General features: G+C 36.8%; 1 protein-coding gene and 1 pseudogene across 2 annotated transcripts in view; one reads left to right on the forward strand and one right to left on the reverse strand.

The window, feature by feature from the left end:
- LOC111140851 (zinc finger RNA binding protein) overlaps positions 1-16962 on the forward strand; it is an 87425-nt gene extending 70463 nt beyond the window's left edge. For both annotated transcript variants that reach the window (XM_022493069.1, XM_022493070.1), the window contains 3 exons: positions 10191-10302; positions 10414-10511; positions 15426-16962. In XM_022493069.1, coding sequence (XP_022348777.1) covers positions 10191-10302; positions 10414-10511; positions 15426-15605 — 390 coding nt within the window. In that variant the 3' untranslated portion in view covers positions 15606-16962. The remainder of the gene's footprint in view (positions 1-10190; positions 10303-10413; positions 10512-15425) is intronic.
- On the reverse strand, positions 5430-6587 carry LOC111141041 (annotated as a pseudogene).
- Positions 16963-17804: the final 842 nt, after the last annotated feature.

Below are 17804 nucleotides of genomic sequence, written 5' to 3' on the forward strand. Positions count from 1 at the left end.
TCTGTTTTTCAATATCAGCATTTTATTGAAATCTTTGTCATTTTGTCCTGCAGATTTGCTTTTTCTTTCCGTTAGGGGAGAAAACCATCCTCCATTATGTCTGATTAATAGCATTCTCTATTTAGGGGCCCCATTATCCTTATGTTGGATTGCTTTTGTCCTGCATATCTTTTATCTTTGTAATTGTTTTATTTTTTAAAAATTTATTTATTAATTTATTTGAGAGAGAGCACCTGCGAATGGTGGGAGAAAGGGAAAGAGAGTCTTAAGCACTCTTCCCTGAGTGTGAGCCCAACATTGGACTTTATCTAACCACCCTGAGAGCGCGACCTGAGCCAAAACCAGGAGTTGGCCACTTAACTGACTGTGTCACCGTGACGTCCCTGTAATTGTTTTAAATCTTGTCTTCTTTCCTCTTGTGTCTCCTGTGATTATCTCTTTGGCGGTAACTTGGTTTTCAGCTCTGTCCTAGTCTTCTTTGCTATTTATAATTCATTTATTCTCTAATAATGTTATTTTATATTTCAGTGTGCTTTATTACTTCTATAATCTTCCTTTTCATCTCAACTTTTAGTTTTTAATTTTACTGGTTTTTTGCTCATCAAGTTCTCTTATAACTTAGAATACTAGCAGATTGATTTTATTAGCTTAAACTAAGATCCTTCCAGAATAGGTTTTTTATTTTATTTTTTTAACAGACATTATTTTTTTAGAGCAGTTTTTGCATCTTCTACTCTCACATATGCACACCCTCCCCATCAGCATTTCTCCCTAGAGAAGTGCATTTGTTATAAGCAGTGAGCATAGATCATACATCATTATCATTCAAAGTCCATAAAGAATAGACTTTTCATCTCTATTTTTTGTGGTGTGTTCCACCCAAATATAGAGATATCATGCCTGGTTTGGTTTGGTTTTGTTTTTTTTCGTCTCATTAGTTTTAAGTTCCATTACAAAATCATCTTTTTGTGCTCCAAACAAGAATTGTCTTTGAACGTTTCCATGCCTTTTTAAATGGCTCTCCTTTTTCTTCCTCTGTGAGCTCTGCTTTGAGGATTAAACAAAAGATGTATGGATTTGCTGCATGCAGCCTTGTTGCAGACATAGGTGGTGCTCTCTACTGCAGCTTGATTGAATGTGCTCTGCTACTCTGTGAGGTAGATTCCAGTGGCATACCTTCATGCTTTGGTTTTCAAATCCAGGGTGGGTACCTATAGCCTTCGCCTATGCAGAATCTGTGCTCTCTCTCTCTCTCTCTTTTTTTCTCTCTTCCTTATTCACCATCCCTTTTTAGGAACAACTTCCATTTCCCTGAGCCAACAGAGTATTTTGAGTATATGAAGCCACTTTGGGACACTTCTGTTGAGAGTTACAGCCATCCTCAATAATACCTTTTCCCTAGCACTTCCCTCTTTGGCAGATCTTAATCTTACTTACCTTTCTTATACCTTTCTTATATATTAGCCAAATATCTGTTTAGACATGATTAGATGTGGATAATTAGGATTCTTTATTCTTCTCTTCTCTTCCTCCCTTCTGCAAGAGTCTTCAGGATGGTGAATTCTATTTTCCCCTCTCTGATAAGGAAGGGGGGAGTAGAAGGGGTTTTTACATTTAGAAAATTTATTTTTCTGCGACTGCGTTCGGAATGACTTATTTATCTACTTCTCTTAGTTGGGCAGTTGTTGGTGAATTTTTTTTTTTAATTTTTTTCACTCAGCTGCCAACCCTTCCCTCATCTTCCCTCTAGATAACCGAGTTATGAGCTCCATGGAGAGAGTTACTCGGGGCACTCAGTTCCTTGGAAAGATTCTTTCACTGACCTTTTCCTCTGTTTTTGGTTGAAACTGTACATTTTTGCTTGGGTGTGTTGTAACATATTTATTTTGTGTTTGGGCAAGAGATTCTGAAATTAGGCTTTATACTATCACCTTAAGCAGAAATAACTTTTGTTTTTTAAAGACTTTATTTATTTATTTATTTGAGAAAGAGAGCGAGCAAAAGAACACAGGCCAGGTTGGTTTGGGGGACAGGGAGAGGCAGACTCCCCACTGAGCAGGGAGCCTGATGCAGGGCACCATCTCAGGTCTTCCGGATCATGACCTGAGCCAAAGCAGACACTTAACCAACTGAGCCACTCAAGTGCCCCAAAAGTAATTTTCTTGATTTTCATAAAAGAAATGTGAGATTCTTATGAACTTTATTATTTTCAGTTTTATTTAGCATTCAGTTTACTTTGAGTAAAGAAGTAACAGTGCCACTGGGTATTTACCCCAAAGATACAGATGTAGTGAAAAGAAGGGCCATCTGTACCCCAGTGTTTATAGCAGCAATGGCCACGGTCGCCAAACTGTGGAAAGAACCAAGATGCCCTTCAACGGACTAATGGATAAGGAAGATGTGGTCCATATACACTATGGAGTCTTATGCCTCCACCAGAAAGGATGAATACCCAACTTTTGCATCAACATGGTTGGGACTGGAAGAGATTATGCTGAGTGAAATAAGTCAAGCAGAGAGAGTCAATTATCATATGGTTTCACTTATTTGTGAAGCATAACAAATAACATGGGAGGACATAGGGAGATGGAGAGGAGAAGGAAGTTGAGGGAAATTGGAAGGGGAGGTGAACCATGAGAGACTATGGACTCTGAAAAACAATCTGAGGGTTTTGAAGGGGCGGGGGGTGGGAGGTTGGGGAAGCCAGGTGGTGGGTATTAAGGAGGGCACGGATTGCATGGAGCACTGGGTGTGGTGCAAAAACAATGAATTCTGTTACGCTGAAAAGAAATTTAAAAAAAAAAAAAAGAAGTAACAGTGCCTACTTTTAGGCTTTCCTTCACTACTACAGTGAGTACTGAAAATGGTACTCTGCCCTCAAATTAGTTCCTCTTTTGTCCTGAACCCACGGTAATGAAGTAAAGAAAATACAGGTAGAATTCTTGTCAAATTGGTCTGACATCAGAATTATGACATAGTATCTAAACCTCCTTTAGAATGGTATATGTGCTATATTTGTAAAAGGCATATACTTAATTTTTTAATGTTTATTATATGTTTTATTTCTGAACAGTGTAGATTAGGTTAAGGAATATTTTACAAAAAAGGAGGATTTGTAACAATAGATAAGCCTCCAAAACATTACATTAAGTGAAGAAAGTTAGACACAAAAGGTCACATTATATTTTTGCATTTATGTGAAATATCCACAAAATTCATACAGACAGAATGCAAATTGATGGGTTGCCAGAGACTTGAAGGAAAGAGGGAATGGAAGAAACTTCTTAATGGGTTAAGGGTTTTTACTCTGGGATTATGGCATTGTTTTGAACTAGGTAAGAGGTGGTTATTGTACAACTTGGTGAATGTACTGAATACCACTGAAATACTTACTCACTCTAAAGTACTTAATTTTAGGGGCACCTGGGTGGCTCAGTGGGTTAAGCCACTGCCTTCGGCTCGGGTCATGATCTCAGAGTCCTGGGATCAAGCCCCATATCGGGCTCTCTGCTCAGCAGGGAGCCTGCTTCCTCCTCTCTCTGCCTGCCTCTCTGCCTACTTGTAATCTCTGTCAAATAAATAAATTAAAAAAAATAAAAATAAAGTACTTAATTTTATATTATATTAATTTTACCTTGGTTTTTTTTTAAAAAAGCAGTCTGTCAAATGTAAAAGGACAGTTTTCAAAGAAGAGGCTGAGAGAACTACCATAATTCTACTTTGTGCTCAGATAGCTGTTGTAATATGTGATTCAGTATTTCTTTGTATGTATTTCGAGGGGTTGTGTGTGTGTGTGTTTTAAGAACATAAGTAATTTAGATTTTACTGGTGATAGCTTGTATAGTAAGAAAGTTCCTGGCTGTCACTCCACCCCGTCCACATTGCCCCCCTCACCCCGTAGTAATCTCTTTACCCAACAGGGGGTTGGAACGCAGGACTCTTTATTCGAGTTCTGGAGTCTCAAGACTCAAGAGTCGCCTGCTCTACTGACTGGGCCAGCCAGGCGCCCCCTGTCTGTCACTTTTAGAACCAGTGAATAGCTTTTAAATGATAGGAAACTGACCTTCATGGCAAAGAACTGTTGTCTTAGCTTGCAGAAGAGTTCACAAATTACACTTGAAGTGTATCATCTCATTCACTTTAGCTTAAAAATAATGTATGTCTAACAGAAACCATCTACTTAAAGATATATGCAGTACTGAATCCCCGAAAGCTGTCTTTTTCCTACAAGACATGACAATTTTTACCAAGATTGTTGAGTATGAAATAAGGTGCTATACATAAATACAATACAAAAATAGAACATCCTACACATGGACTTAGGAATGGAAGTCTGTCATGCATGTATCAGTATTAGCCTATAACAGCTGGAATGTAGAAATGGTTTTTGTGTATACAGTTGCTTATTGTAATGGTATTCATAAAATTCTATTTATTAATAAGAGCATCTTCGTCTGTAAAATAGGAATAATAGTCAAATCTATCACCAAAAGGTGATTGTGATGATTTAAATTGGTTAATGCTTAGTTTATAATAAGCTCTCAGTAAGTATTAGTTATAATGAAGGAGATAATTACTATTCTTTTTATTATTTAACCAGATTTTCTCGTGTTAGATATCTTTTGTGGTTCATTTTTTTAAAAAAGATTTAATTGATTGGAGAGAAAGAGAGCATGCAAGCAGGCAGTAGTGGGGAGAGAAAGAGAAGCAGCAGATTCCCCGCTGAGCCAGGACCCTGGGATCGTGACCCTAGCCGAAGGTAAATGCTTAACTGACTAAGCCATCCAGGTGCCCCTTTTTGTGCTTTCGTTAAGTATAATACCCCTACTGTAAATTTTTGAATTTGTCAGTTATACATTAAAAAAGGTTTTACCTGTTTACACTGCCACCAAATGAAAGTATTTGTGTTACCACAATTTTATAAGGTGTATTTTTAGGCAGTGGAGCGCCTGGCTGGCTCAGTCAATGGAGCACGTGACTCTTGATCTCAAGTAGTGAGTTGGAGCCCCACGTTGGGTATAGAGATTACTTGAAAATAAAATCTTTTTAAAAAAAAGGAACTAATATGCAAGAAAACTAGTTATCAGTCTGGATCCACCCATTGATACGGGATATTTATTGAAATATAATTGTGGATTTTTAAAAAACAAAAATATATTTTAAATCAGACCTGGGTTTGAGTCCCAGCCTGATTTTTATGTTTTAGCTGTATAACATTGGACAGCCTGTTTAAGTTGTTTCCTCCACCACCCCCATTTTTAAAATTAGGGTATAATAGCATCTAGTTATGAGAATTAAATGCAGTCATCCATATAAAGTGCTTAGCATGTTGTTTGCCACATAGTAAACATTATTACGGAAAAACAGGCTTCACTAAGGGGTAGGGTAGGGAAGGCACAAATAATTTTTATTTTTTTACTTATTTATTTTTACAAATACACCGAAAAATCATGAGTCCTGCTGGCATTGATTGAAATCCTGGGCTACAAGTCTAAATATGCTTTTGCAGCTGGTTCTGTGATAGCAGAACCTTTCATTTTGCCTTTATTGTTTACTGTTACCCTGCATTACCTTCAAAATAGAGATACACACCATCTTTTCTCCAAATGACTTTCATTATTGAATTACCACTTTTCTATGTACCTTCTTTCTGAGCTTTGGTTTGTCTTCATTGTGGCGGTCACCATCTCACCCATGCTAGCAGCAGAAAGTCTGTTCAGTCATCCCTTGGTCCCCTTCATAGGGATACGCAGATTTTTGGTTCCCGTGTTATCAGCACAGTTGATCATGGCTCCTACCAGAAGACCCAGGGAAAGCTGAAATTTCACACCAGAGGACCCACCATATTCTCACTTCAACATCTTGAATGCCAGAGAGGGATTTTGAGTGGTTTTGAAAGCAAATATTACAATCATAGATTTCAAATCATTTAATATGGAGAGCTTTTCTCTCTAAATAACTTAAGCTACCAAGATCCTTTATGGTACAGTCTAAATACTATTTCTTTGATTCAATAGTATGTATCTTTGATGTTGTCCTTTTACTTTGCATACATTTCAGAGCTTATAGACCGTGTGTATTCTTCTTTTGCTTTCCTAACTTACAGATATCTGCTTGGCAAACAACTATGTTCTGTAGATAATCAGTATTTTTAAATTGTTCACTTCATAGCAAGTGATTTCAGAAGGCACATAGTGGACTTAGTAGTCGTGTTTTTGTGTTTTTGTTTTTTTTTTTTTAATTTTATTTTTTATAAACATATAATATATTTTTATCCCCAGGGGTACAGGTCTGTGAATCACCAGGTTTACACACTTCACAGCACTCACCACAGCACATACCCTCCCCAATGTCCATAACCCTACCCCCCCAACCCCCCTCCCCGCATCAACCCTCAGTTTGTTTTGTGAGATTAAGAGTCGCTTATGGTTTGTCTCCCTCCCAATCCCATCTTGTTTCATTTACTCTTCTCCTACTCCCTTAACCCCCCATGTTGCATCTCCACTCCCTCATATCAGGGAGATCATATGATAGTTGTCTTTCTCCGATTTACTTACTTCGCTAAGCATGATACCCTCTAGTTCCATTAGTGGACTTAGTTTTACTGTGCTTGTTGATGTATTGACTTTTGGTTTTCCATAAGTTATTTCTTTCTTGGGTTTTAGTTTCTACCTTTATATGCAAGTATAAATCATAAATTTTCATATTTTGGAGCGCCTGTGTGGATCAGGAGGGAGCCTGCTTCTCCCTCTCCTGCTGCTGCGCCCGCTACTTGTGCTCTCTTGCTCTGTCAAATAAAAAAAATCTTTTTAAAAAAAAAGTAAAAATAAGTTCTCATTTCTTAAGATCAATTAGTAAGCAGATTTTGTTAAAGTTTTGAATTACTTGGAACACATCCTATATCTTGGCATGCCAAGATTATAGCTGATTATTTAATGCTTATTTTTCTCTTAACATTCTCTGAAAGTACTTAATAAAAAGTTTGAGGTACAGTTGACCCTTGAACAATGCAGGGGTTAGGAACACCAATCCCCACACAGGTCAAAATTTATGTCTAACTTTTGACTCTAATTACTCGCAGCCTGCTCTTTACTGGAAGCCTTACCAATAACACAGTTAATACATTTTTTTGTGTTGTATGCATTAAATCTTGTAATCTTTTTTTTTTTTTCCCCTCTCAGAGACGGAGAGGGTTGGGCAGAGGGAGAGAGAGAATCTTAAGCAGGCTCCCCACCTAGTACAGAGCCCAACATTGGACTTGATTTCACAGCCCTGAAATCACAACCAAAATCAAGTCAGATGCTTAACCAGCTGAGTCACCCTGCTGCCCCTATATCCTGTATTCTTATAGTAAGACCTTTTTCTTAAATTCTTTTGATATTTCAAGGCTCTGTGGTTCATCTGTCGTCCAAAAAATTTTCTGATATATTTATTGGAAAAAAAAAAAAATCCACATGTAAGTAGACCCATACAGGTCAAACCCGTGTTATTCGGGGTCAGCTATATTTACGAAAGTTGCATATTTTGTGACTCAATTTTGTAATTTAAGCATAGCATCAATAATTTTGATAATTATTACCTTTAATTTCTCTTACAAGCAGGATTATTTTCAAAAGTATTTTGTTTTCTAAGCATTTTATTATTCAGTATTTTCTATATGTTGGCCACTTAATGCTAGGCACAGGAGCTCAAAATAAATGACATTGGTCTCTCCTTAAGGATTTCACAGTTTATTAGACATCTTAAAAAGTGAGAGAGATTAATAATACATTTCATAATACATTCATAGAATTATTGAGTAACTGAACTGATTTCTCAAGATACTAAAAATTTTTAATGAAAATCCTTTTTGACCTCTACCCCTGAAACAAATAATACATTATATGTTAATAAAAATAAAGAAAATTATTTTTTTTAAAAGTCTTGAACATCTCCCTGTATTTTTCTAATGAATAAACTGAACTAAATTTTTTCATTGTGATTTACATTTTTTTCTTTTTTGTTTTCAATCCTGTGCTTCTCGGCTATCATTTTTTGTAGCTGTTAATGTATACTGTCTGTTTAAATTTCCATCTCTCTTATAATGTATTCCTAATTTGTTTAGAATTGCAGTCTCCACATGTCCAAACTTTTCAGAGTTGTTCCTATTTAAAAGATCTGCGATATGACCTTGGGTGAATAGGTGGATATGGTTTTTACCTCAGGTTACATCCATAAGCTTCTTAGGTACACAACTAAAAATAGGTTCTCACAGGGCACCTGGGTGGCTCAGTTGGTTAAGCAACTGCCTTCGGCTCAGGTCATGATCCCAGGGTCCAGGGATCGAGGCCCGCATGGGCTCCCTGCTCAGTGGGGAGCCTGCTTCTCCCTCTCCCTCTGCTGCTCTGCCTGCTTCTGCTCTCTCCCTGTCTGTCAAATAAAGAAAATCTTTAAAAATAATAATAATTAAAGTAGGTTCTCACTAAGGTATTTTCAGCTTCATTATCTTTTTAAGGATTTCATTGTAGTTCCAGTCTATTCAGTTTCTTTGAATGTTATGTTGGTGGTCATATTTAAAATTTAAAAGGCTATTTTAAAATTTAAAAGGCATATTTAAAGGCTATGATATGAGTGGACCTTAAACATTATGCTGAGTGAAGGAAGCCAAATCCAAAAAGCCACATTTTATATAGTTCCATTTGTAAAAATGTCCAGAATGGGCAAATCTGTAGACATAGAAAGTGGTTTGCCAGAGGTTGGAGGAAAAGAAGGATGGGGAATGATTGCTAGGAGTATGGAGTTTCTTTGGGGAAAATATTCAGGAATTAGATAGTGAGTATGGTTGAACAGCTTTGTAAGTATATTAAAAACCACTGAATTTATACACTTTAAAAGAATGGTTCTTATGTGAATTATATCTCAAGTTTTAAAATCTAAATGAAAGCAAATTTTTCTAATAAGAACATTCAGAACACTTCATGTCTCCTTTCTAAGTCTATAACTTCCACTTTTCTCTTTTTCACTTTTCTCTGGTTTAAATTTTGAGTCTCGTGTAATTTATAACAAAAGCATAAGTTATATTTTCTTTAAAGATACAGAAGTTCATTTGTGCATTAAGTGAAAATTTAGGTAACATACATTGTCTATAAAGAAAGAACAAGTCTTCATTACTTGGGATATTAACCTGCTGTAACTGTAGGGGGGCTTTTTGTTGTTGTTTTATTTTGTTTTGGTTTTTTGAAGATTTTATCTATTCACTTGAGAGAAAGAGGGAGAACACATGAGTGGGGAGAAGGGCAGAGAGAGAGAAGCAGACTGAGAGCCTAGTGCAAGGCTCAATCCCAGGACACTGAGATCACGTCCTGAAGCGATCCTTAACTTAATCATGCCCTAAGCAGATGCTTAACTTAACTGAGCCACCCATGCACCCCTAACTGTAGGTTTAAAGAACAAACATGTGATCCCTAAATATGTAAAGAATTTTAAGGACTGAGGTGCCTGGGACTGAGGTGCCTTTGGCTCAGGTTGTAATCCCTGGTTCCTGAGATCAAGGCTGGAGTCAGGCTCCATGCTCAGCAGGGAGTCTGCTTCTCTCCCTCTGCCCCTCTCCCCACTCATGCGTGCTCTCTCTCAAATAAATAAAATATTTGGGGTAAAAAAGAATGTTAAGGACTGTCATTTCATAGGGAAGACCAGCAGTAATTAAAACTAGAAACCAAAAAAACCCTGTTAATCTATTTTACATTTTTCTTCATTAAGCATAAATTACAGTATCTTTTTTTAAAATGTAAGTTACATATTGCCTCAAGAGTTTTGTATTCATTGCTTGTTTTATTTCATTTTGATGATTTTTATATGTGATTCATATTCTGGTTTCTTGATCTGTTCTATGTCACGTTTTCAGTCTTAAAATTTTTAATGACCACTTCATAAGTAATTTGTCATTCTGGTGTGTGAAAATGAGTGGTTCCTTTGGGGGTGCCTGGGTGGGTGTCATTATGCGTCTGCCTTCACTCAGATCATGATCCCAGGGTCCTGGGATCAAGCCCCACATTGCACTCCCTGTGGGAAGCCTGCTTCTCCCTCTCCCACTCCCCCTGCCTGTGTTCCTGCTCTTGTTCTCTCTCAGATAAATAAAAATCTTAAAAAAAAAAAAAAATTAGTGATTCCTTTGGTCTGTAAGCTATTAAATACATTTTTTATGTTTTTAGGCTATGGAGTTACTGGTAGAAAAAGCAATCAGTAGTGCTTCTAGTCCTCAGAGCCCTGGAGATGCACTAAGAAGAGTTTTTGAGTGCATTTCTTCAGGCATTATTCTTAAAGGTAAGTTTTGCTTTGTTCTTAATGTTTGGGTGTTGACAACTGAATAAGAACTCTTTCTTTTACAAATGGGTAATGCTAATGCCTTTTTCTCCATATATTGATTGCTTGTAGGTAGTCCTGGACTTCTGGATCCTTGTGAGAAGGATCCATTTGATACCTTGGCAACAATGACTGACCAACAGCGTGAAGACATCACATCCAGCGCACAGGTACCAGTGTGTTCTTAATCCCAAAGCTTTATTGTTGGGTCACTGCCCTTAAAGTTTTGGTTTTTATAATTGTCCTTCAAAAGAAGTGACTGTATAATATTTATTTCTCTTCTTTAGTAAGTAAGCCCTTGGAGGGCGTATAATTTAATTAGATTTCACTAACATAACCTTAAATTGTGTTTAACTATAGTATGTATGTCTGAAGTAAGCTATTATATAAAAATACAGCTGTATTTCCGGTGTCTTATTAAATGTGGGAGTTAGATTATATGTCATATCAGTCTGGGAACTGCGTATGTACTCTGGTTGTAAGAAGCGATATGCTGTGTGGTTTGTGGTAATTACTGTTATAATTTATATGTCTCTCTTGCTACTGGAAAGGCTATCTAATGTAGTTAATTAAAAGTGTGTGTTCAGGGCACCTGGGTGGCTCAGTTTAGTGTCGGACTGGTCATTTCAGTTCAGGTCATGATCTCGTGGGGTGTGGGATTCAGCCCTTTGTCAGGCTCTACACACAGCAGGGAGTCTGCTTGAGTTTCTCTCCCTCTGTGCTCCCCTCCACACACCCCTGTGAGAGCTTGTGCGTGTGTGCTCCCTCTCAGATAAATAAAATCTTTTGAGGGGAAAAGAGTGTGGGCTCTAGAGTCAAGATTCCCTGAGTTTGAATACCACCTGTGCTGTCTCACCTATAAAACAGGGATAAAAGTAGTATCCTGTCTGAAGCAGGATTATTGGGAGGATTAAATGGGTTAATGTGTTTAACTGTATTAACAGTATCTGGTGTATGGAAGGAGCTTAACAAATGTTGGCTATTATCATCATTATCAATTGATAATTTTATTGGGAAAAAATTTATGGAAAAGAAAAAATATGTGAACCTTAACAAATGAATGAAAAAAGTCAATCTAAAACTACTATAACTTTCGTTTTTTTAATTCCAAAACTGTACTAAGGGGAGAAAAGGCAACTAGCAATGAACTAGTAATAATTGACTCTTAAGACATTTACATTTAGGTACTGGACTTAAGTTCTTGATTTGTTATCTCTTCTGACAACGATAATTTGGAATTTGGAAGATGTCAAGATTAAAGTAAATTGTTAAGTCATATTAAAGGATTAATTTATTAGACAAGTTTTGTTTGTATTTCTTTGGGTTTAATTTTTGGGGATGGAGATAGTTACTCTAAGTGGCTTTGTTTCTTCCTTGGTGCTTAAAGGAGGAATTATTTGTAAATTCTAAGGGAAAGGAAATTCAGGGTTAGGAGCAGGGCATTCAAAAACTAAAAGAATTCACATTCGAAAGGCATTTTTTTTTAACGTCACTTTGAAGAAAGTGGTCTGGCTTTAGGTAGGAGTGACAGATGTCCTTGTTAAAAGTGAAGGAGTTAACTGCACTGTTTCATTTATGTAATATTCATGAAATAACAGAGATGGAGAACAGTAGTGGTTCCTAAGAGTTAGGGATGGGGGTGGGTGTAGGGATTGTTAATGGTGGCTGTAAAGGGAGTCTCTGGTGATGGTACAGTTAATATCTTGATTGTGATGTAGCTTTGCAAAGCTACACATATGACAAAATTGCATTAAAGCTAAAGACAATACACAGGAGTACATATATAACTGGTAAAATCCAAATAAGCTCTATGAATTACAAATTGCACCCATGTTGATTTGAGTTTATTTCTTGGTGACCTATAGCACCCATGTTAATAATTTTCTTCTTTCTTTGTCTCTGTCTAGGTCTATCCCCCCCTCCCCAATAATGCTTATCTTTATTTTTGTGTATTTCTGTAGTCTTAACTCTTTTTTTTTTTTAAGATTTTTTAAATTTATTTACTTGACAGAGATCACAAGTAGGCAGAGAGGCAGACAGAGAGAGACATTCCTTTTGCTGTGTATTGACAGAGATCATAAGTAGGCAGAGAAGCAGGCAGAGAGAGAGAAGGAAGCAGTCTCCCTGCTGAGCAGAGAGCCCAATGCGGAACTCGATCCCAGGAACCCGGGATCATGACCTGAGCTGAAGGCAGAGGCTTTAACCCACTGAGCCACCCAGGCGCCCCTCTATAGTCTTATTCTTCAGTAATCTTTACAAGTTGCTTCTTCAAGATACAGCCTTGGTCATTTATTCAGATCCCTTTCCATAGGTATTAACCCTCCCCCCTCAGAAAGTAATTGTAAAGTAAACCTCAAATCTTCTTTGATATAATTTTAAAATTCCAAGATATCTTTGAGAATTATTCGAGTATCAGTCCTCAAATTTTGTTTGCTGCTAAATAATTGCCAGTTGTGTGGCAGAATTTTCCCTTGTTAAAGTTAGAAATACATACAGAACAAGAGGTTATAGGATGCTCACTCTAGCCTCAAATGCTTAATTTTACTTACTGTAGTATTCTTTCATTTAGAAACTTCTAGTATTCAAATAGGCTGATGATTAGCAGCAATATCCCTGTGGTAGAAATGTATTAGTATTCATTATTATATATCAGATATCTTTGGGTATTTTCCATGAATACAGAAGAAAGCATTATTCTGTTTATCTTTTCTAAATCTCTCAATAAAGAATTAGTATTCTATTAACTATAAATATTCCTAGTTCTCACTTCAGAAGGTTATCAGCCTTATAGCTTAAATGAGGAGAGAAGCACCCACTACTGGCAAAAATCCAGAATTACGGACTAAATAGAATGCTATATCAAGTCCTTAACACAGATTTGGAGACTTTCAGGATTTCAGAAGCCAACATATGAGGCAAAGTTCTAAGGAATTGGAATCGTATAATTGGGTAAAGTTCTAGAATAGTAAATTCTCATACAGATAATTATAACAAACAACTAAATCTCAGCTGAAAAAAATAATTAGTTATTAAAAATAGTCTCAGGGCACCCAGGTGCCTCAGTCAGTTAAGTGTCCAACTCTTGATTTCCTCTCAGGTCCTGACTTCCTGGTCGTGGGATCAATGCTCACATTGGGCTCAGCAATGGGCATGGAGGCTGCTTAAGATGTGGTCTCTCCCTCACCCTCTGCCCGCTCCCAATCCCTCTCTGCCCATATACACACTCGCTGTCTGAAAAACAAGTGTGGCGGGGGCGGGGGGGGGGGGCTGGTTCAGTTGGTTAAGCCCTTGCCTTCAGCCCAGGTCATGATCCTGGGGTCCTAGGACTGAGCCCTATATCAGGCTCCTGATAGCCTGATTTTATTTATTTATATATATATGTGTGTGTGTGTGTGTGTGTGCGCGCGCGCGCGCGCGCACTCTCTCTCGCTGTTTCTCTCTCAAATAAATAAAATCCTTTCTTAAAAAAAATAGTCTAGGGACACCTGGGTGGCTCAGTGGGTTAAGCCGCTGCCTTTGGCTCAGGTCATGATCCCAGCGTCCTGGGATCGAGTCCCACATCGGGCTCCTTGCTCAGCAGGGAGCCTGCTTCTCCCTCTGCCTCTGCCTGCCACTCTATCTGCTTGTGCTCACTCTCGTGCTCTCTCTCTCTCTCTGACAAATAAATAAATAAAATCTTAAAAAAAAAAAAAATAGTCTAAATAGCAGCCACTTTGTTAAGTGGAAGAAGCCAAGCCAGATGTTATATGAAATATCCACAGCATGCAAATCTTGTAGAAATGGAAAAGTAGATTAGTAGTTATCATGACCTAAGGGTGGATGGGTTCAGGAATGAATAACATTGGGTCATGGGGTTGTGGGGGTGGAGGTGTGAAAATGTTCTGTAATTAGAGAGTGGTTATGGTTGAGTAAGTATACTAAAAACACTGAATTGTACCCTTTAAAAGGGAGACTCTTAGGATATGTTAATTATATCTCAAAAAATAATCTAAACATTTACATTGAAGGTTATGACCATATAGTGAAATTTGCCATATAATCAAATGACTTCATCTCCTTGAATCAATTTAAGAGGTATATATTCCCAGAAATTTGATGAATGTCTTATGAAATCTTGTTATATTGATGCCTAACATATTTCTGCATGTACATAACCATTTAGTGAAGATTTTGATTTTAGTTCATGAATTAACAAGTTGAAGAAATGTGACCCTTTTTTGTAAACCTGGGAAAGTGTGTGTGCATGTGTGTATATGTGCAGCCTATACTCATGGGCATCCACAGAAAAAAAAGGGAAAATACATGGGTAGAAACTGAAGAGGGATTTCCTCAATGAGATTTACATTCCTTTTGCTGTGTATTGTTTCAGTTTCAAGGTTTTTTTTAAATGACATAATACTAAATTTTTGTAAAGACTTATTTCTTAACTTACGTCTTTTTTTTTTTTTTCTGGAGAGAATACAAGTGCATGCAAGTAGGGCCAGGAGGGGTCGAGGGAGCAGGGGAGAGAATTTTAAGCAGGTTCCATGTCCAGCGTGGAGCTGACTTGGGACATGATCTCATGATTCTGAGATCATGACCTGAGGCAAAACCGAGAGACCCTTAACTGATTGAGCCGCCCAGGCACCTCTTAGCTTATGTTTTAAAAACCAAAACGGGGGGCGCCTGGGTGGCTCAGTGGGTTAAAGCCTCTGCCTTCAGCTTGGGTCATGATCCCAGCGTCCTGGGATCAAGCTCCGCATTGGGCTCTCTGCTCAGCAGGGGAGGCTGCTTCCCTTCCTCTGCCTCTGTCGGCCTCCCTGCCTACCTGTGATCTCTGTCTGTCAAATAAATAAATAAATCTTTTTAAAAATAAATAAATAAAATAAAAATTTTAAAAAAGAGAAAAAAAAACAGCGTGGGTACAGAAAAGCCTGAAAATATAAACACTAGAACATACAGAGCATTTAGGTTGTAAAACTTAATATTATTCAAGGGGTTTAATTAAATATGCTTTTTTACATTATATGGAGATATAAGCCTACTTAATAATTAATATTTTGGTTTTTAAAATTAACTCTGAATTCTGGCTCTTTTTGTTGCAGTTTGCATTGAGACTCCTTGCATTCCGCCAGATACACAAAGTTCTAGGCATGGATCCATTACCCCAAATGAGCCAACGTTTTAACATCCACAACAACAGGAAACGAAGAAGGGATAGCGATGGAGTTGATGGATTTGAAGCTGAGGGGAAAAAAGACAAAAAAGATTATGATAACTTTTAAAAAGTTCCTGTAAATCTGCAGTGTTAAAAACAACAGGTGCCCATTTGTTGGTTGTTTTTCATTCATAATAATGTCTACTTTGAAAAATTTATCAAGAATTTAAAGAATTTCATGGAAGAACCAAGTTTTTCTGTGACATTAATATCTTAATGTACAGTGTTAGGTATTATATGAATGGAAAGACACCCAAAAAAAAAATTGTGCCCCAACTAGGGGAAAAACAATGCTTCAGATGTTTTCCCCATTATTTTGGTTTTATTTACTGGTTGCCCTAGCACCCCCTATTTTTGTGTCTTTTATTAACTAGTCTTATTAAATCTTTACTGTATTTAATGCAGTATTTGTGCTTCAGTTGCTCTGTGTATTTTGATATTTTTATTTAGGAGTTTTGTTTGCTCTTTGACACTAGTTGTTACTTTGTGTTATAGGTGATATCCTTTACCCCTTCTTAATATTTTACAGCAGTACGTTTTTTTGTAACGTGAAACTGCAGAATTTTTTCCTTTTGTTTTGTTATTCTGTATGTGATGGATTACAACACAAAAAGTTATCCTGCCATTTAAGTACTCAGAACTGAATGTTTCTGCAGATCTTGTGGCATTTGTCTCTAGTGTGATATATAAAGGTGTAATTAAGACAGATTTCTGTTAATCTAATCAAGTTTGCTGTTAGTTGTGCATTAGCAGTATAAAAGCTAATATATACTATATGGTCTTGCAACAGTTTTAAAGCCTCTGCATAATTGATAATAAAAATGCATGACATTTTTGTTTTTAATAGACTTTTAAAATTATAATTTTAGGTTTGACACGTAGATCTTTGTACAGTTGACTTTTTGACATAGCAAGGCCAAAAATAACTTTCTGAATATTTTTTTCTTCTGCATAAGTGGAAAGGGCATTTTTCATATATAAGTGGGCTAACCAATATTTTCAAAAGAACTTTATCATTGTGCAACTAACAACAGTAACTAGCCCTTAATTATGATGACAGTTCCTTATTGGTGTGTGTGAGATTACTCTAGCAAACTATTACAGTATAACACAGTTGAATGATCCTCCCCTGTGCCCTCATGCCCCATCACCCAGGTAATTTACAGTTCTCTTAACAGTGAGGTTGATAAAGTATTACTGATAAAAAATTAAGGTTATCTAAGGAAAAAAAAAAAAAAACAGAAAATTATTTGGTGTGGCCATCTTACATGCTTATGTGTCCTACAAAAAGCTAAATATTCTAGCAGTGGTGTAATGAGAAGTTACATCTTACTGTTGATGTATGTATGCTCTGGTACACAGATGTCATTTTGTTGTCACAGCACTACAGTGAAATACACAAATAAAAACTTAAATTCACATAATGACTTAAATGTATATTATGTTAGAGTTGACTCAAACTACTTTTGCTTTGAAATGACCGTATTTGGGTTTATTTGGGTACTTACATCTTGTTATTCCTGACAACTACTTGTTGCCTGAGCACATAATTTCCAGAAAAAATTATAATTCAATAGTATATTGACTCAGTGTCTTTCTGGAGTTAGAATCTTTCCCTGGACCCTTAGTAGACCAGGAAACTATAGGAGACAGCCACTGGAGAACTAGAAAAGGAGACATAGGCTTTTCTCCCAAGCTTGTCACATACTATCTGTGTAACACAGACAAGTCTTTTTCACCCCTACCCCCAGTTTTGTGTTTCTTAAATGTTTCTAGGTCTCATTTTACTCTTTCAAATAATTAGTTTTGAATAATAAGTTTTTTGAATGATTGAATATTTGAATAATTAGTTTTGCCCAGTAAAATTTTGGAATGTTGGTTCTCACTGTTCTCTTAGGGAAGGCAAGAACTTAACATCACACCCCAGTGACATGCTAGGTCATTTCACATGTTTTCCCATCTTAAGAAGTGACAGTGCTGTATTTCATATTTTTCAGATGAGAAAGTTGAACCCCAAAGTAGCTAACTGACAAGATCACAAATAACTTATGTGACAGGATTGAAATTGAGTCAGGTTTCAAAATTCATGCTCAGCACTTTTCCAGGCTGCTACCTTCAGCTTGCAGTTATGTTCTAAACATGTTTTCAGCCTGTTAACAAAATTTTGATTTGTTTTGGGTGTCTTCATCCAGATAAACAGTTGGTGCCATTTAAATTTTTTATAAAAATAATTGTTTCAGTACCAAGTTTTTGCATGACTTAATTT

This window comes from Enhydra lutris, unplaced genomic scaffold, assembly GCF_002288905.1.
Source record: "Enhydra lutris kenyoni isolate GAN:26980312 unplaced genomic scaffold, ASM228890v2 scaffoldscaffold5, whole genome shotgun sequence".
Lineage (NCBI taxonomy): Eukaryota > Metazoa > Chordata > Mammalia > Carnivora > Mustelidae > Enhydra > Enhydra lutris.